Source organism: Filicampus tigris, chromosome 5 (genome assembly GCF_054856515.1).
Source record: "Filicampus tigris isolate MCC_2025a chromosome 5, RoL_Ftig_1.0, whole genome shotgun sequence".
In the NCBI taxonomy this organism is placed as follows: Eukaryota; Metazoa; Chordata; class Actinopteri; order Syngnathiformes; family Syngnathidae; genus Filicampus; species Filicampus tigris.
The window spans coordinates 16,198,447-16,219,921 of record NC_141221.1 but is presented as its reverse complement, the minus strand read 5'-3'; the positions used below and the strand labels follow the sequence as shown (position 1 = coordinate 16,219,921).

Below are 21,475 nucleotides of genomic sequence, written 5' to 3'. Positions count from 1 at the left end.
TCCGATTTTGTAGTAGCAGCCTCTAGAATTACGCCTTCTAGAGAGACACAGAAAGTATTTTATCATTATGGCCGATTCCAGGGGTCCTTCAAAGAACTTTGAGATTTTGTCTGATCGCTACCCAAATTGAATTATGTATCACGGACAGATGGGCTACGCTAAACTGCCAGGAATTTCAATTTTCCGTATTGTGTGGGTGTGGGGTTTGACAGCAAAGTTTGATTACATGCAATAAAACTAATACGTTAATAAGTCAATCCCACAAGGTCAGAGCTTGACCAAACATTGCATGGAGGCTGTAGGCATTAATATGTCAGAGTGGATGAGGGAGGAGGTGGTGATGGTGGTCCTCACCTTGCTTCTCTCTCTCACTCTCTCGTATTTTATCCGCAGCACCCTGGAGCAAGAGGGTCAGTGAGAGTGCAAATCAAAAGGGGGGGGGGGAACAGATGCCTGCTGACCGGCTAATTTTTCGGTCAATGACTCCTTAAAGGGATTTTACAGTCCCTCGTTGCTTTTAATGCCTTTGTCATAAGGTTTCAGCCTCCCCCCCCCCCAGATAACTGGACTATAAACCAGGACCTCATTCAAGCCCGAAATAGCCTGGGCTAGAGCCGCACTTCCTGCCCTGATTCCTCACCATACAAGCTCCCCGCTTTACCCACAGGACTCCTTGCCAAAAGTTGCAGGGCAGCACCTATAAAAATGGGGCCCCTGTTATTTAGCCGGGTACTAGAAATAATCTAACCTGCCAGAGCTATAGCTGGAGCTAAGCTAAATGCTCCGCCATTAGCGTTTGTTTTTGAAGTTCCTTGTCAAACCTTTTTTTTGCTCACATTATGGGGCTGGGCAATCAGCAGGACATCAACATATGGAAACACCTTTTGTGTCCAGACAGGACTGGAACGAGGAGGGACCATTTTTGGCTTTTCAGTTGGCAAAAGTTTAGGCACTGACTGATAGGCCGTAGACTCCGACAATGACGTACGAGGCAATCAGACAGCAACCCTGAGGAGGCCATCCAAATATTGACAGTAAGGACCATTTAACTTGATGTGTGTCACGTTCGATTACGTCCCGCTGAAGCATCTCCTACAGTCCAGTTTCAACACAAGCCAACAAGACACAATTTTTTTTTTTCCAAATGCCGGAAAAGACGTCATCTTTTACAGCTGTCTTTGCTGGAGCCAAGGTTTCATATACACTAGAGTCAACCCCCCACAATTTGGAATGTGATTTTTTTTCTTTCTTTAGGGGTGTTAGTAATTACGAGAAGATTGAAAGGCCTTCGTTCAAGAGGCATCAAAGGGAGGTGAGAAGAACAAGAATGTAAGATGAACCGATCAAAAAAAAAAAAGAACCGACACAGGATACAAGAAGATAAGGAAAATAATTTAACAAGAAAAATATAAGCCTGTCCAAAGACAAAAGCGCAAACAAGAACATAAGCAAGAGAATAGAGGAACAACATAAGGAGAACATAAGAAGACTATGAATTTAAGGAGAACAGATGGGAACGTAATGACAAAAAAATAAAAGAAAAATGTAAGATGAACGTACAAAGAAAAGGAACTTGAGAATGACAGAAAAAACACAAGATGCAAAAATGCGTGACAGCGTTGTTTGGAGAATATAAGAGTAAAACGAACAAAGGAAGAATAAAGGAGAAACTTCAGAATGTGAAGAAAAACCGTAAGAAGAACACTACAAGGACAATGAAAGAAAATTAACCTACGAAGAACAAAAGATAATGTAAAGAGGAAAAAGAACTTAAGAAGAAAAATGTAAGATGAGTGCTTGAAGAAAAATCACCCAAGAATGGGAAGAAGAAGACACAAAAACATGAGGAGAAAGTAAGAAGCGAAATCATTTGGAATCTAAGGAGAAAATATGTAAGGACATACGCAAAACACGAGACGCAAAAGAATTTAAGAATGAGAACAAGAACAGATGAGAAAGAAAACAAAAAAAAAGCAGTTTCAGTTAATCCCGTTTAAACATTTTAACACGAGCAGTGGTTCGCACACGTCTTAATTAAAAATGTTACATAAGACAATACCTGTAACAACACTAAAAACTTAATGACCCTGTAATTGACCACTTCTGCTCCCATGACCCCAAATTTGGGGGGGAATCCAAAAAATCACAGGTTGAACAACCTTCCAGAACATCTTGGACCTTATTGGTTCCAAGTGTCGAAAGAAAACAGGGATCAACTACTAACTACTAGGCTTCATGGTCCAGTGTGCACACTTCCCATTCCTGGGACGGAATCCATAAGAGATTAAAAGCACGAGCAGACTGGGGAGGGACCGTGAAAGACAAAGTGATAGCAAGGGGAGACTTCAAAAAGAAAGACAGCGAAGGAAGACAATGAGCGCTTTTATGATGGCGCGCATTGTTAAGCCACAATATAAATGACTACCTCCAATGCAGCGAGCACTTCACTTGACAATTGAGCCGGGTTATAGACTCAGGCCAGGACAGTAAAGTTAACTGCAAGTAGTGGTGGGACGTAACCAAGTAAAAATACGGATTACTTTTTAGATGTACGTACATACAAGTACACTGCATGTTTTTTTGAAGTCCACGCCAACATTTTTGGAACGTAAGGACAGAAGCGCTTTGAAAGGACGAGGACAGACGGGGTCAGAGGACGATCTTTTTTATGAATAAGGACGGAAGGATACCCGGGTTGCGGTCGGGCCGGGAAAAAGGGTCAAGTGCCCAGCTCTGTGAATGACAGTACATAGCGCATGTCATACACAAGTTAACTCAATGTGCTTCTCATAGTCACAAAGTACCATTTAAATGTAAAGTACAACTTTTAAAGGCAAAATTATTTAAGACATTTAAAAAACAGAAGACATTTAAAAGTAAAGTAGAGAAATAAAAAGTTTACTAAAATTACTAAATGAACGTACAGGGCAAACGTGCTCGAAAAGACCTTAATCATAGGTATGGGGAAAAAAAGCATGGTTTTGAAAAACATTTATTTATACTTGGGGATAACTTCAGTTCTGTTGGCAGCTTATTCCATTCGCGTACAGCATAACAGATAGAAGGCTGATGCACCATTTTTGCTTTGAACGCCTGGTGTCCACTAATTGACCCAAATCTGCTGACCTCAGAACCCCACTGGGTTTATATTCCATGAGTATTTCTTGAATGCATTCAGGACCTAAGCCATTCAGTGATTTAAAGAGCAGTGGCATCATTTCAAAATCTAGACTTCAGCTGACTGGGTGCAAGTGTCAAGTCGTGAAGTCTGGTGTTAGTTTAGCATTTTTTTGTGATTCATATCCAGTGTGATTCGTGTTTTGATAGCATAGCCGTCGAGGCAATGCAAGCTAGCGCTTCAACAACAACAACATGCGTCATGTAACGGAAGCAAGTTACAAAACGACTTTGTGTGCAGAAATTTGTTATCAAAATGGGCATTGCATAATACTCACGGTAAAAAAATAATCTTCACAATTCGGTGACTGACCTTTTGGTTAAGTACAGGGGTTGAATCAGCGCTAATGCCGTGAACGTACTATTTAATGTATTTTTTGCAGTGTGAGTAGAACATTTGCCACCTCAACAGCCTAAACTTGAAGGGAACACATCTGACGAAGGCGTATCCCATCCAGAAAAAAATAACATACGGGCTCCTCATCACGTACGCCCTTTCATATCAACGCCATCTACCACTTGTCACACAGGACATGTTGCTAACGGCCTGCGATGGGGGCGTTTTAAGTCCAAGTAAGAGGATCCGTCGGCTTCCGTGCATCTCAGACAAACCTACCGACAAGACATGACAGCGTTTCCCTGCGGGACATGCTGCAATTATTGAACAGACTTAGTAGCAGAAATTATTCTCAAGGAAGACAGTTGATGTGAGACATTTCGACTTACTGGAGAAACAAGATTTGTATGTCAGGGAGGAGCTACGTTTAAGCCTGGGTTGTTAGTGGAAGGTAGGAAAGTCTTTGCCACGTGTACATGTACTGTATAGAGTATGCATTCCTGATGCATTTTTCAAAATCAAATCATCTTGTTTTTAAAGGTCAAGTAAGATGAGTTTGATTAAAAATTCACGCCTAGAGTCAAGCCAAAACCTTGCTCAGCGGCACTTTAGCAGTGGACACAGAAGGTGTGTTGGTTCAATGCCTCATCCAATGTCCATGAAAGACTCGTGGGGAACTCGGCCAGAGTTCAATTCTGCCTTGATAACGACTGTTTTTGCTGTAGTTTAGGAAGAATCTGACACAGGCACTTACAGACCGGCGCAAACAGAAGCGCCTTTTGTACGTCTGGGACCGGCGTCGCCGCGGTGATGCCATTCTCACCCAGTCCACACTGCGCTGTACAGAGAAACTTTTCTATGTCCTCACTATGGTGAATCCTTAAAGTGTCTTGTAATCCTTATAGTGCTGCTTTTGGGCTAAGGCATGTCTGACTGACATCCTGTTGTCTTAGGGCAGTCTCAAGTCCTGCCTAATTCTTAAGTTAATTTAACTCTTTCATGCACAGTGGTCATTACAGTCAACAGCTATTTAAAAGTTGCTTTCGCCTATATTAATTAATAAAAAAAATATTTATATATCAAACAAATCACAATTAATGCATGAAAGGGTTAAAATATTTTTTTGTAATTTAGATTAATTAATATAGGCGAAAGCAACTTTTAAATAGCTGGCCACTGTAGTGACCGCTGTGCATGAAAGGGTTAAATGAATTGCCATTGGTGTGTAGGGTGGTCCCCAAGCCACTCTTGACAGGTCTTGTCTCGGATCCAAATGGGGGACAATACTCCACATTTACACTATTGTATAACAATGTTCAATCATAGAAACCTCAGCATGCTCTTGTACTCAGTTCATTTGATCTTGACCAGGAACAAAGACCATAACCGTAGAAGCCTGAACTACGTCTTGGTATCAGTTTATCTGATCTTGTCTACACCTCTACACCACTCGCACATAACGTACCTAAACCAAGTTCCACACTGTACGATGTTGGCCGTCAGAGAGGGAAGATGCGCAACCGTGAGAAAAATGCCCATCGTAGCTCTTCAACAGCAGTCGTACGTCTCAGAGTGAGACCGGAACAAAGGCCATTGACCATTATTGTAGAAGACAAAACGGCGTTTATCTGATCCGACTACCTTAAAGCCTATTCTACACTGTACACTAAAAATCGTAACTCAAGACCTGTTGTCCTCCATCTCACAGCCCGACTTGAACAAAGACCGTGACCCGTTAAAACTTCATGATCTGTACCGCCAAGCCTCACATCTCTTACTAGCACTGCCTTGACATCCAAAGCAGGTAGCAGCTTTGACAGAGTCAAGCCAGACAACGCAAAGCACACCTGTTTTCCATCCCGCTTAGCTGGCATGCGAGGAATGCAAATGACATGTGCTCTGTTGCAAGGGTTTACGGTGTTCAGCCCCCCTCCGCAAACTACCGCGACTATCCTTGTGTGTCGTTCGCAGAGGTCCGACCTGATTACAGGGTCCAGGGACGAGGAGGAGGAGGAGGGAGAAATCAAAGGGATTTCGGTCCAGCGCGGGTGCGGGAAAGGCAAATCTGCAGCCGCAGATCAAATGCATCGCTTTTATCTTCCTTGTTTATGCCTGACAGGCATCATTATCACGTCGCCTCGTCTCGTCATCTCAAAGGCAAGGGGGAGAGACACTGAAGCCATTGTTTCAAAGTTGAACAGGAGGACTTGAACAGTAAACTGGCCACCCCTCATGTTTTTGCATGCTGGCGTTCGGCTGATGGTGCGGGTGCTGACGGCTATCTTTTCAGCCAGCTGTTCTCAAACTGGGGTCTCGGGACTCCGGGCCAAACAAAATCTAAAGTGTGGAGGATCCGCAAAATAACTTGCAATTTCCGTGTGCAAAGTTTTATTTAGGCAGGGGTCTTCCGTCCTGTTCCTCGAGGGCCGCTGTCCTGCCTGTTTTCCATCAGGACAGCGGCCCTTGAGAAACAGGATTGAAGACCCCTGTCCTACAGGAATCAAGTCTTACTTCTGAAATTTTAGTCATTTTTTTTAAATCTAGAAAATGAAAGTGTCTTTTCCAGAATAAAAGGTCTGATATTAATCCCATAAAGTTGTATTTTGTCTTTCCTCGTTTAACCATGACCATAATATCATAACATTCTGACGTTATCTTGGAAAATTGTGACTTTATTTTTGTGAGATGAGTACTTTTTGTCGTGGAAAATTACAACGTTGTTCTTGTAAAGAATAAACTTTTATACTTGGAAATAAACCCTTTTGTATTTATTCCATTAAGTAATTGCTCAATTATTAAATTGATTATAAATGAGAAAAAAAAAATACTGATTTATGTTGTTATTAATTACAAATGACCCAGGCCATGTCAAGTCATCTTCCAAAGCGCTCATCCTGCACAGGGTCGCGGGGAGGTGCTGGAGCCTATCCCAGCTGACAACGGGCGAAAGGCGGACTACGCCCCAAACTGGTCGCCAGCCAGTCGCAGGGCACACACAAGACACCGTCACTGAGCGGGAACCGACCCCACGCTGCCCGCACACAACTCAGGCGTGTGTACCACTACACCATCAGTGACCCGCATGACCCGGGCCATTTTAGCAAATAACGTTCAAAATATTAGTCAATTTTCTATTAAAAAAGTTCTATTATCATGTTGTATGTATCATCTGTTATCAGAATGAAATCTTATTGTAATATTTTTTTTTTAAATACCATGAATTATATTGTTACTAAAATGCATACATAAAATAATCACTTAATTCATTCAAATTACATGAATTAAATATGACACAGAATTTTCTTTTATTATTAAAAAATGTTTAAATGTATGTACACATCTGGACTCTGTTCTTTTTTTTTTTTTTTTTTTTTTGACCAACAAATGACCTGAAAATCAAATGTGACCCTCAAATTTGCCCACGCCCAACCTGCCTGCAGCACACTCGCTGCTCTTCGGATTCGTGATTTCCTGTTGTGGCGACTTCCTGTCAGTAGTCTTTTGCGCGCGCTTGTGTGGGAGTGAGGGCAAAGTTGAACATGTTTTTTGTTTTGTTTTTTGGGGAGAGAATGGCCACTTCCTGTTGTGTTTTCACCAACGGGTTTGTTAGGGTATTATCTCTTAACTGCAGTTTCAGTTACATCAAGTAGACTAATTGAACTTCATTCCATGGATGACTGCACGTTATCTTGGTTAGACTACACGGCTCAAGTGGCGAGGGATTTTCTGCTCCTGAATGGCGTGATTCCAATTTGAGTCGAGGTGACATAAAGCCGTTGATGTTTCATTTTAAATCTGTTCCTATACACACTAAACAAAAGCACTTTGACTTTCATTTTGTTTCCTTACTGTACTGAATGTGAACCAAATTGTGCATTTGATTTATGCTTTTGGTAAAATGACTGAACCATGCCTACAGTTAATATAGGATAATTCCTCATCCTTGGGGTACTTTGACGACATTAAGGTTGCTGGAAATTGGGCCTAACTCACTCGAATCAATGCTTGAAGCCATATGTTATTTGTCGAACAAAACCGAATCTGCTGAGTTGCGCAAGTTAGTGAGATACGATATTAAGAAAAATAAAATAAACAAGTTTTATTCCATGTGTTACTTGGGTTTGCCCAACCATCTGAATCCAATGAGTCTCCATCCAAATGCATCACAGGCAAGCAGCCGCAGCGTGTTTGTTGTTTCTACCCATGTAAACAACATGGTCTGTAGGCATGTTTGGATTGTTTCGGCAAGTTCTGCACTCTTACACTACAGAGAAAAAAAAAAAACAAAGGAGACTTTTCTTCCCTCGGGAGCCACAGACCAGCTGAGATGTTTTAGCGTAAATACTTTATGTTCGACGGATTACTCCACGGCAAACTTGTTTCTGTTGCTTTGCAAGACTCCTAATTGCTTTCGTCTTTATTTTAAGCGGCCCGGTCACAACAAGAAGACATCGCCCATTTGCGGCGTATCCAATCTCTGGTGGACGTCAGCTAAAAGAGTTTTTATTGTGTCCGGAGTCACAATAACAGCGCCACAATGGGCCGCTAAAGAGGCCTCGGCAATCTTTCAGACCCCTTTTTAAAACGCCAGCGTCTCCGATTCCTGATCTGGCCTGTGAAAGTGATCCCCTTTCACTGTGGTTTGTGTGACTGTGGGAAGAGCAGCGGCACCGGGTAGCAGATGGCTCGGTTAAAGGACAAGGGCGGCGAGTGGGGGAGGGTGCTGGGGGATCCCACCGGCCTCAGTTACGGAGGATCCATTGAGGGCCGGCAGATTCTGTTTCATGGCATCAGTAGAGTGTGACACCCCACCGCCTGGTGGGGTGTCATACTCTACTGATGACCCTCTACCACCCCCCCACCCCCAGCTCTGGGGAGGAGGCTCTGCGACTGTAAGCCGGGCCGGTTTTATCTTGACCTTCAATACAGGAGGCCACCTGAAGACTTGGATTTTTGCCCTCTTGAGCCCAGAACCTTTGCGTCGCAAAGGGTTTGTCATTGGCTTGTCAACACGAAGGACGAAGGCTGACTTGTTAAAAGACTGAGATGAGTCCAGTTAAGCACCTGCAGGGATCAACACTGGACCGAGCTGGCAAATGTGCTCATACTCTGTGCTTATAGGGGAAGTCAACCCCCAAATTTTCGTTGCAAGAATATCGCTGGCGTCGGGCCAAAACCTCGTACCTCCGAAATAGTAACATTTCAGTGTGGACTGACCAGTATTGATTTTTGAAAAAAATAAATAAATTCACCAAAATGTGAGTTATGAGGTTTTGGCCCGACGCCTACGATATGTTCTATGCAGGCCCACTAATTGAAACATGGCATTCTGATTAACATTGCAAAAGTGGATTATAAATTAAGCACCACCCGTTTTTGCCCATCTCAGGGGGTGGCCATTTTGCCACTTGCTGTCGACTGAAAATGACATCACAGTTGCTCAAGGCTCATATAACGACCAATAATGGCTCAGTTTCAGAAAACAGGTGAGCTGTGATTGGTCGCTACCTGAGACCTGAACAACTGTGATGTCCTTCAGTCTAAAGAAGTGGCAAAATGGCCGCCCCCTAAGATGCCTAAAAACAGGTGGATTTTGCTGATTAACTCATATTCCACAAACACAATATTAATCAAAATGGCATGTTAAGAGGAGTGAAGGCACATGGAACATACAATTGCTAAGAATTTTGGGGGGTTGACTTCCTCTTAGTAGAAGTAGAAGTACAGATAACAGTGTATAAACAAGGACTCTGGTCCAAGTAGAAGTGCCGATTCAGCTGTACTTCAGTAAAAAAAAAAGAAAAAAAAAAGTACAGACTCTGAAATGTGCAGTGTTGCCGTAGCTTAACCAAAACCAATATCAAGACACAATACAAGTTTTTGCTTCACAACATCGTTTGCATCGTAACACTTGTCACAGTCCGGCACACGGTGGTGCTACGCTACAAATATTTGGCCAAAAGTCAGACCAGTAGTACGATCACTTGCAAAATATCCAAGTTTATCCTCAAGTACATTAAAAGCACAAGTGAAATAGAAACAAGACTGGGGGCCACTGTTCCGTGCTGACAAAATATCAGTGACGTCACCGATTAATCGACTGATTTTATTTGTTTCTTTGCCTGTCTGTCGAATGATGTCTTTACATGAAACAAGTCTGTGGCGTGAAAAGGGTTGTGGAGCACTGTACTAATAATAAGTATAGTATCAATGACATCATCGATTAATGGACTTTGAATCAACTTTCATGTCATTATGGTCGATGATTAAAAATCTAGTCGTTCAACCCCTAATGTGACCAAACAAACCACTTTACGGGGGGATAGAGAGCCTCTTGTCTCTTTGATCGCTTTGCTGTCGTGTTTGCGGTCCACTTAGCCTCACTCCAGTCCTTTTGTTCCAACATTTGCTCGACCCGCTGACCCGCGTCCGCTTGTTTGTCGCACGCATCCATGTCCGTGGGCGTTTTCCCGCGCGGAGGAAATGTGCGTCTTTGGCCCGCAAAGTGAAGCAGATGGCCGAAAAGCAGCAAAATGACTCGCTCGTGTATTTACAGTAAAGTGGCTGCCTATTACGCTACCGCAGCACAGTGCAGACCTCGGTGGCCCGGGCCCAAACATAATGGACGTATAAAAAGAAAGTCAAGTTCGCCGGACAGGTCATGTCTGACACACGAGCAATTTAATATCCCGCCATCATATGTTGCTGCTTACGCTCAGAAGTCAGAATTCCGCGTGACACCACAAAATACATGCTTTTTTTTTTTGCTCACAACCAAAGTTGGACCAATGATTGGCAAGAAGCGTGGAAGATGTTTGAAATGTCACGCGATTTATTAAAAGCATGCGCTGAAAAAAAAACTACAAACACCAAATGTCATAAGGCTTTTGGGGCTTAGGATATAAAAATAAATCAAAAGTGCGCAAAACTCGGGTGAGGCTGCAATACAGACTTGCTCAGAGGTGATTTTTTGGGGGGGGGGGAAATTTCACATCTTAGAGAGCACAAACAGTGGAAATGTTTCAGACGGAGGGTGGGCAAAGTAGGGCGGTCGTTCTGGAATTTGGCCCCCCTAACATTTACATTGACAAGAATCCTGTCAAACATGCGGCATTCAGTTTCCCACCCCCTAAAATTGATTAATTAGAATGTAATTATTTTTTACTCATTTATCTCATTAAATTATTTGCTCAGCGTTTTATCGTAAATAATATACTAATATATAATATATTTAAAAAAATACAAAAAATAAACTTATTATACCTGTACATGATAGAATTGAAAAATTGTAAAATCCTTATTTACGGTTTTGTTTTATTTTATTGAACAATTGATTCATGCAATTCATTCCAAACAATAAAATAAAAAAAAATGCATACATTATTTTATCAACCTTTTTGGCATAAAAAACATGTAACATTCTCATTTGGTGATTTTTTTATTGAGTAACTGGTTCATGAATTAAAACTACATTCATTAACATGAAAAATGAGCCTTAATTAAATTTTTTGTACAATTGACTGATAATGACGAAATTTAAAGAACTGCGACAATACATTTAGAAAACAATCATTATTTTATTATTAACATTATTTTAAATCAAAAAGTAATTTTTTTCATGCTATTAAATACAAAAATATGAGTAAAATAAACAATTGCGGGCTACATATTTTAATTACATTACTAGTTAATGAATTACAATCAAATTGATTAAAATGAATACGAACAATCTGACCTCCAGTATTATTAGAAAATAATATTATACACAACATCAAAAAGCACAAGTCAAATAAACCATCTTGTGGAGAAGGACTCCTCTCCAATTTCATTCCAAATTGATTCTTGCTCATGAAAGCGATCGTTTGAGCGAGACTTAATAGGATTCATGGAAGAACAGAAGCCGCTACGCTGTTTCATTCGTCTTCGGCGACTATTCCATTTAGCCTCCTCGCCTGCTACGGCGTGATGGGCACGGGCCAAAATGTCATTTGGGATTCGACACGTTACGATGCAAATGTCAGACGCGGAAAAGACGTCAGGGGAACACCACGAAAAGCGGCGGAGGGAAAAATCCCGTTAGCTTGTCGAAGGATTTACAAGGCTTGTCTTGCAGGTCGGTTGCAGGTCTTTGTCGAAAGTAACGAAGCACAAATACGTCGTTACAGGTGCATAGACCACTAAGTCCATTTCTCACGTATTTGTACTTGAGCACTTGAGCACTTATTCGCAAACTCTCTGGCGGGTCTTAACCGACACTTGAGTTCGAGCCAGGCTGGTGACAGTTTTAATCCCGCGTTGACTTGCGGGAAGCACCAAGTTCTACTCGCTCGTGACGCTTTTACGTCAGGGAAACTCAGGAAGGACCAGGTACCAGGTACTATATAAACCACAGCTGTCTGGACAAAAAAAAAAAATGAAAAGGTATACGGTAAAAACATGGTGTGGGGGCGGGGTCTGAGTTCACAAGAGCACATTCGTTCCACTCGCGTGCTGAGGAAGAACGTTCTCACGTACGTTCTAAGGAAGACCGTAGTTGGCGACTTCACGAGACCATTCTCCGTGTTCTTCACATCGAGAAACGGCCTTTATGTTCTTTCCTGTTGCTGTGTAGCTTCCAGCTCCTTTTGTTCCTTCTGGCCTTTGTTCCTTGGTGCCTTCCTGTTATTTTTGTTATTTCCTGTTTATTTGTGGCTTCCTGTTCTTTTGTGGTTCCTTGTTTCTTCCTTCTTGCTCATTTGTGGCTTCCTGTTCCTTCTTCTTCCTTGAGGGTTTCCGGTTTCTTCAAGGTCCTTGGTGGCTTCCTGTTTCTTCTTCTTCCTTGATGGTTTCCGCTTTCTTCTTCTTCCTTTATGTTTTCCGGTTTCTTCTTCTTTCTTGATGGTTTCCGCTTTCTTCTTCTTCCTTTATGGTTTCCGGTTTCTTCTTCTTCCTTGATGGTTTCCTGTTTCTCCTTCTTCCTTGATGGTTTCCGGTTTCTTCTTCTTCCTTGATGGTTTCCGGTTTCTTCTTCTTCCTTGATGGTTTCCGGTTCCTTCTAGGTCCTTGGTGGCTTCCTGTTCCTTCTTCTTCCTTTACGGTTTCCAGTTCCTTGGTGGCTTCTGTTCCTTTGTCACTTCCGGTTTCTTGCTGCTCTTTGTGGCTTCTTGTTGCTTTATGGCTCCCTGCTCCTGTCGGCTCTCCGACCAAGAGACTTTCAATGAAAACCAGCCTTGGCCTTCATCTCACTGGGGACACGTCCATCCCACCATCGGGACCAACTGGCGCACCACCCTCGCCAATAGCGGTTTGGAGCCACAGGAGCTTCGCCTGTGCTCCTTTGCATACTGGGTTGACAGAGCAGCAGCGTGGGCAGGTGGCGATTTGCGTGACATGTAAAACAGAAGAAAGGAAAGGGGGGCAAAAAAAAACAAGTACAGTGTGCAGGGAGGTACTGTGATCAAATGAAAGCAGGCCTTTGAACGTGACAGTCACGGCGGCATGATAATAAGCACCACTGTGCTTGTAATAACCGGGTACATTTCTACGGCGGTTTTCTGAGGGAGAGGCAGCCCGATCCCTTGGCACGGACGGCAGAGCGAGGGCGTCGCCTGCAAAACTTGACCTCCGCAAGGGTATATCCGCCCGGGGGTCGACAGGAAGTAGATGGGCATGAGCGGCGCATCACATTGCTGACCTTTTGTCACTATTGAATTCTGCCAACAAGCGCAAGGAAAGACTTTTGAGACAGACTTCTCTTCTTTAGTAATTCCTCACAACGTTGTTGCTACTAACATCTGCAATGGGGATTAAGGCCTGAACCACAATACATGATCATGAATTTCCCTTTGAAATGACAGTAGCGCATGAGGAAAATCCACGCGAGTGATTTGCGGTTTGTTTTGCTGCAGTTCCGGTTAGCTTATCAGCATGCGGTAGATAAGACAACAAACAATACACACACCTGATAAAATCGTAGCTTGAATAATCTTCAAATTGTAATCATCCCCAGTCTATTCCCGGATCGCTATTCACGAATTCACCCGAAACCGTTGATATGCATAATATGTATGCATAATGGTGAAAGTGCAAGTTGAACTTGAAAGACATTCATATAGTGAAACGGGCAAATATAAAATATGATGTAAATATGTTCCATTAGAGGCGCACTGATCATCCTGTGAAGAAAATAAAAGGCCCACATTTAAAAGGTAGCCTTTCAGGTACTATGAACGTTCCCATCTGGTATGCGATCTCTCTCTGCCGTGTGTGTCCATGTTCGGCTGACAGTCAAATGTGTTTGCCTCGTCTCGCCATGCGTGCAGTGCAAACACACACACGCACACACAAACACCGGCACAAACTGACAACTCTAGTCAGACGTCGACTGAGCAACCTTAAACGGACACGCCCTGCCCCCGGTTGAAGAAGAGTTCATGTTTTGCGCACAAGAGAGCAAACTTTTTTTCAAATTTCAGAAGCTATTGTATGTAAACTCACCGGTCACGATAATAAAAAATAAAATAAAATAGAAAAAAAAAATGGAGCACCATTCATGTGTGTCAAGTTTTTCAGTAAACTACGGACATCATTTGATTAAATTTATTTGATGAACTACAGGTGATATAAACAATCAATTAAGCCTGATTACTTCAAATATTGTTTGTATATAATGCAGCTAATGTTGTTGAGAGTGAATCAACAGCACCTCTGCTGGTTGTGGCCAAGTAATACACTCAAAACTAGGATTATTTTAATCATCAATTAATATGTCGAATATTTTGTTGATTAAGCGTTTAATCAGATTTCAAAAAGTTCTACTTTCCATCCCTTTACAGTGTAGAAAATGGACAAACATCATTTTTCCATGATTCAGTTACTGATTTGGTTTCAGTTACTGACTGGTCTGTAATAAGTCAGAAAAAGGCAAAACTGTTGAGGATTGTAGTAAAAGCATAATTGATTGATTTAATTGACGGTTTTGATTGAACACATCGATGATCAGTCTGCTTTTATGGAGGACTACAAATACGCCATAATTGAAGATCAGTTTACTGAATAATGAGCCAAACTGTAACCAACAGTCTTACGTGAGGGTTAAGCAGAGTCCGCACATTCAGATTTTTACATCTTAACCGATTTTCAAAACATGACGCCATACATGATGAGGTCATAAAAAAAAAGTGCTTACTGCTCTTATTGTTTGTGGTGATCTTGAGATGACCTGAGCATTTTCCGAGCTGACTGGGTAAGAAAAATGTCTCTTAACACAACACACATCTCAGGATAATCTTTCGAGACAATCTGATGATCGGGCCCCCCCGGAGTTTGATCGGAAGAGAGAGAAAATCTTCACATTAGACACAAATATCGGTATGTGCTATGTAGCTTAAACTATCCCAACACATCACGCAGTCCACTTTGGAAAAGTTAGCGTTAATATCATCATCTCAATCAAAGCAATTAGTCCGTCCGTCTGTCAAAGAGCAAGTCAGCATTCCTCAGCAGGCCTCTGCTTGACGGGGCCCTAGCTAACCGTGTTAGCCTTGGAGGGGAAAGGCAGGAGGTGACGCGCTCAACGCTAGCGTTATCCCTGGAAGAATGAGAGGAATCTTTCACGTACAAAATCCAGGTTTGTCTTCCAAAGACGGCGAGTTTTTACAAAACATTGCAAGTAGTGAGGAAATAGAAGAAAACGAAGCCGAAAACGTTGATTCTTTGCCTTGTTATAATGCTGATTATTCCATCCATCTGCTCGTTTCGTATAATTCTGAGACAAAGTTATCATTTTGCTCCTCTTCTGCTTTACGTTCACATATTTCTTCGGTCGAGGCTAAATCTTTGCAACGTTGGATCGCTAGTCACCTATAGAGAGGAGGGGTGAGCAGTTACGCATAGAAGAGGAAGGAAGGAGCAAAATGAAAGAAAATGCAAACAAAGATGCATTTTTGCGCTGTTGATTAATGTGCATTGTTCTAAAAGAAAAAAAAAATATGCCAGTGGGTACTAGTTAGCCCAAGGACAACATGAGTAACCAACGGGTCTATTGTAAAAATAGCTCACCAATGGTTGGACACTTACTAAGAATCAAAACAGAAGAAGAACGTTAACATTAGTCGGTCACGTTTCTTAATGCATCAAATATTCAATATTTTGTTGAAAAATAAAATAGATTATGTTCAATGGGAAAATTTGCTGTTTTTATTTACCCATATATTTCAAAAAAGGACATTCTAGAGCTGTCATTTAAATGTGATATTTTTGCACACGGTTCTCATAGCGTCCGAATCCAATATCGACCCATTCACCTATTTCAATTTTTTTTAGTCCGACCTTTCGCCAGCAACTCGCTGAAAAACTTGCATCGTTTCTACTGAGAAACAAGGTTGTCTGGAAGGGGCTTGAGTTCAGCCTGGGTTGTGACAGAGAGTCTTTGCCGCATGTGCAATTATTTTTGAGATAAGATGTGTAAAATGAGTTTGAAACTATTATTATAGATTGTGATGTATTTATTATTCAAACTATTAATATAGGCACTTTGAAACTTTTTGGGGGAAATCATAATTATTATCATTTATGTATCCTGATTTTTTTGCCAAATGTAAATAAATCCAGAGTTTAATTTAAGACCGTAGTGTGTTAATATTAACGCCGGTTAACTTCTTGTTTACACCTGTATGATGATTAATAATAATTTAAAGAATGCCAGAGACAAGTTGCAACAGACAGTTTGGGACATTTTTTTAAGACTTCCCCAAGTCCAAATTCAGAGTTGGGTGCCTTCAGTGCAGTGCCAGATTGCGCCACAGCATGTTGGGCAGCACTGAGGTCTACTGGGAGACATGCAGCGTAATTAGGAGCAAGAAGAGGCAAAGAAGGTCCCCTACTAAGCTCTATTAATAGTCACTGTAGAATATATTATTAGCGTTGTATGCTCTGTTTGTATCCTGCTGCTCTGTGTGTGTTACGGTAGCTGTTGTTTGAAGGTTTGATGGGTTGATTGAACATTTTTAATGTTTGAATATACAATTTGTACTTCTTTTTTGTTTTTTGTGTCGGTTTTACAGTAAGCTTCAACAGGAAGTAACAAAATAAACAGCTGGAAGAAAGCACACTGCTTGCATCTTATTTGGAGAACTGTGTAATAAGTAATGCATTTTTTTTTAAAAAAGGTTTGAGATGTTTTAATGAGGTTAAATGTTTTTAAACATTTCAAGGTGGATTTTCACCTATCGCGGGTTGAATTTGGAACATACGGTATCTGTGTTTCAAATCCCAACAAAATTGGAGCAATCCCAAAATGGCAATATTCGAGCACTTTTCAAACGAGCTATTCACATTTTGGGTCATCCGAGGGGGAATCCCAAAAGGAAACAATGTCAGCAATAACATCGCACCGGAGAATATCGTGACATGTTATTGCAACACTTATCTCCACTACATCACGAAAGCAAAGGAATCCAAACAAACACAAGTCGTCAGTCATGTTTCAACGGCAGATGTGATTTAATATGCAAATGTGGTCTCCACATGCATTGCCCAAAATGGGTGGATGTTCCACGGGGTGTTTCTTAAGACTTTTTTGGGCCTTTTTTTCCAGGGCCAAAATAGACCAAATGAAAAGCGGTCATTACATCGTAAGACGTCTTGTAAACGCATGAAATGATTGTTGAATACGTGCAGCTGACTCCCCCTCCTCTCTTTCTGCCCTCAGTGTTATGAGGGGGAATACCGTGGCTTTAAATACTTTGTGTTAATACATAGGTACACATGGGAGCAGTTACGCACCAGCCCAGATGGTCGACCCTCTAATTTGAAGCCCAAAGGGTGTCATTAAGAAGACAAAAAAATTAAAAAGGAAAGCCTGCGGATTTTTGCCGCTTCGGACATGAAAGGCGGCACAAATTACAGCAAAAAGCAGGCAGGGCTCGGTTTGTGCGGTCGGGGTTATTAGATATCTGCGAGGAGGTTATGACCCAATATTGTATGCAGGGGAGGTGCACATATGCTTCAGTGTGATACAAAAATTGAAGGCAGACGTTTTCACCAAAAAAACAAAAAAACAAAAAAAAAACACTTATTTGCATTGCATTGCAACGCAGTACCGGAGCACGTGTGCACTGGCTCCAATTCAAGGTCAGTCTAGGTCGTCTGGTGGCTTGATTACACATTCTAACCACTTCAAATATAATGTTAAGGAGCCTGAGACAATGAAAATGATGTTTTTGAAACATCACTACTACAGCTGCAGGTACCAAAGATTTTTAGAGCCGATTATTCTACCTATTATCCCATTGAATAATCAGATATAAATTAATTCAGCATTATTCAACATCAATACCAATACAAAATATGCACGTGAGGGAGGTATTATTTTTGTCCACTTGGGGCCGCCATTCTGGCGGTCTACACTGTAATATCAGTGACTTGGAGTGTGTGTGGCTTTAAAGGGCGGGGCCTGGTGAATGACGTGTGTGCCAACGCAGCTGAGTGTATTTGACTGTTTTTAGCTTGTTTGCGCGTTTTGTCCCTGGGCGTCACTTGCAGCCATAGCAGCTCGTGTGTGCTTAAGACGTGTTTATTTTTGTTGCCATTTGTGCAATAAAGCAATTCAAAATGTTGGGCACGTTCTTTACGCACTCTTTCCTCCTGGCATTAGTTCGTGCGGCAAAAGTATCACTGCGATGCTACAAGGTGGAGATTTTGCTTGGATTTTCTTTTTTTTCAATTAATCGTTTCATCTTTAATAATATCAACAACAGACCTTTTATTCCAAATTTAAGGCATGTTCACGAATTGCCGCTCGATAAATCCGAAAATTGCAACCCAGGGACAAAGTGTGGCAAGAACCTATTAAAGCTATGCTGGATTTCATTGTGATTGTTATTAAAAAAAACTACAAACCATAGATCCCATTCACCTTTTCTTAGATTTAATTGAAGCATATTATAGTTGACTGTAACGCATATAAAAATGATATTTTGCGATAGACCGACATATGCTCAAATTTCTGCAATTGAGAGTTCCAAAGTCATAAATCAGTTAAAAATCACATTCAAATCATGCTTATTGCCCGGATGACATATGAGTAGATGATACTGCGCTATTCACACTAAAAGATATTTCCGGGTAAGACAATTAGATGAAAATCAGAGTTCTATATGTCTTATTAAAAATTCTTCTATCTAAAGATGACTCTTCCTACATTTATCCAAGATTTTGTTATTTTCAAGAGTTTCACAGTAACAAATCAGTTCAAACTTACATTTAAATCAACAGAGTAGATAGTTGACTGTGTCTGATACGAAGTACATGAAATTGTGCTATAAACACCCCAAAATATGTGTTTGTAACATAATTACAAGCAAACATAAGATTTTATATGCATTCATAAATCATGTCACATGTCTGGACAAAGACTTTACTGGTCGCATTGACAAGACTCCTGCCAAATGTTCACATTTAGTCATAAATCAGTTAAAAGTCACATTTAAATCCACAAATTCAGAGCATACATGCCTGTATCCCATTTAAAGTAAATAATATCGCTATAAACAGTGCATCCAAAATGATGTTTTTCTAATGTTATTAGCCATCATTAGCATTATTTTGTAACACAATCATATGTGCCTAACTAAAGCTGTCATATTTCAGTTTCAGCATTTTCAAGAATTCCAAGTCATAAATCCGTTGACTTTCACATTTAAATCAACCCAGTCTGGTCACATTTAAGGACACTGAAGAAAAAAAAAACTTTGATATTAGGCTACAAACACCTAAACTTAGGTTTTTGCATCAAATTAGGGGTAAACACATGTTGTAGGTGTATTATTAAAAGGTGTCACTTGTCTTTTCTGGTTATAATTACAAGATTCATACCTAACATTTCAATAAATCCATAGTCATAATTAGGTTAAAAATTCACATTTCAATCAGACTGTAGGAACGTTGGTATCTGTGTCACAAATAAACTAAGCCATGTTATGCTACAAACACCTGAAATTGTGTTTTGATGGCAAAAATACTGACCTGTCTGTAATGCAGACCTTATCTACTGGAAGATTTGCATTTTGAATGTTACTCATATTTATCCCCAAATTAGGGCATTTCCAACAAACCCTGAGTCATAATTCTCATTTACATTAATAAAGTACATCTTTGAATTTATGGCTGTAAAATGTCAATATTTGTCCCAAAATGGGGACATCATCAACATTTACAGAGTCACAAATCAACTGTGATTCACAATTTAATATCCAGACTAGGGACATTTTTGAATATATGCGTGTAAATTCCTTATTGTGATCCCAAAATGTGCGCATGTTCAATCATTTCAACGCAACAGGAGGCTCAGTGCACATCGGATGCTGTTTGGAATAGAGTAATTTTGGACAGAAACACCAAATAAAACGCTAATTTTCCACACAACATCCAACAATAAGACAACATATTCTTATAGATATGGCATATTAAGTGCGGTATAGTAATTTGCGGTGCCGTTTGGAGGTTGTCGCTCATGGGGGAAAACATCGCTGCGTGTGTCTGCCGGAGAGAAGCTTTCGCCGGGTATCGGAGCGAAGCTTTCTTGGGGCACCGGGACGGAGCAAAGTTCGCAGACGCGAGAACAAGATCAAGAAATAACCGACGAAGACGAAGACAAGAAGATGACGAAAGAGAAGAAAAGAGGAGAATAAAGACAACAGGTTGTGGACGCACTCACCGGTGTCGAAATGAGAGAGCGAGGCGGAAGAAAGGAAGAAGAAGCCGGCCAGGAGCAGCGAGGAGGCGGCGGTGCACGAGTCCATGGTCCCAGGTGAGGTGGAGGTTGAGGCGGGCTAGGCTCAGCTCTCGGCTCGGCTCTCGCGCTCTACTCTGGAAGTCCGTGAAACCAGCCGGCAGCCTTCTAGCGGAGGGGTGGCGGAGGAAGTGGGGAGGGGGGGGAACTCGATAGCAGCGCGGAGGGATCTGATTTCCAGGCCATGTGACAGGAAACCCAGCCAAACACTTGCAACCTGCGCGGAGGAGGAAGCAGAGGAGGTTTGGACGGAGCTGCAGGTTAGTCAAGTGTAGAAACTCACACAAAGTGCTTGTTTAGACCAGTCTTTCCCAACCTTCAGTCAGCCCAAGGCACATATTTTAAATTAAAAAAGTCTCTCTGCACCACATGGCGGAGCTAGAGGAAGGCCGGGGAGGCACTGCCGCCACAGCTCCCCTGAAATAAGATTGAAGATTGAACACCCCTAAGGTGTCAGGACATATTTGGGTATTTTCCGATTTTTCTGGAATTTTTTTCCCACATTTCCCACTGTTCTCCATAGGGAACATATAATGAATGTTTATCGTGATTTTCTGGAGAATTTTTGTGGTTTGTAAAAAAATAAAAAATTTAAAGGGAAACTGGCGAGCCGCCAGGGGACAAGCTATTGAAGGATTGCTAAAGCTACACAACAAAAATTACAGCTTAATGTAATTTAGTATTATTATTATTTATATTGTAGCTATTACTTTGTCTGTATATTTGTAATTGGTGTGTCTCATGTTTTAGATGTATGTGTGTGCGCATGTGTGCAAATTTTATTCAATATAAAAATGGATGTTGAGAATGTGTTTTTAAGGTTTGTTTTACAGACCCCCTGAGATGGCCTTGGCCAACCCAAAACTGTGTAAGATGGGGAACCAGAATACAACCCCTGGCAAAAATTATGGAATCAGCAGTCTCAGATGTTCATTCGGTTGTTCAAATTTGTAGACTTCACAAAACTTTAGTCATTTCAAATGGCAGCTTTCTGGCAATGAGAAACACTGCAAGAAATCTAGAAAATAAAGTAGTAGCCAGTAACAATTACTTGTCTAGACCAAACAGAGGGAAACAAACATGGAATCACTTAATTCTGAGGATAAATTATGAAAAAAAAAAAACATCAAACAAACATTTCAACACACCACTAGTATTTTGTTTCACAATCTCTGGCTTTTCTAACAGCT

General features: G+C 41.2%; 1 protein-coding gene across 2 annotated transcripts in view; it reads right to left on the bottom strand.

The window, feature by feature from the left end:
* Window positions 1–20,430, bottom strand: part of kremen1 (kringle containing transmembrane protein 1) — a 64,319-nt gene extending 43,889 nt beyond the window's left edge. For both annotated transcript variants that reach the window (XM_086030677.1, XM_086030678.1), the window contains exon 1: window positions 20,211–20,430. In XM_086030677.1, the coding sequence (XP_085886803.1) occupies window positions 20,211–20,295 (85 nt within the window). In that variant the 5' untranslated portion in view covers window positions 20,296–20,430. The remainder of the gene's footprint in view (window positions 1–20,210) is intronic.
* Window positions 20,431–21,475: the final 1,045 nt, after the last annotated feature.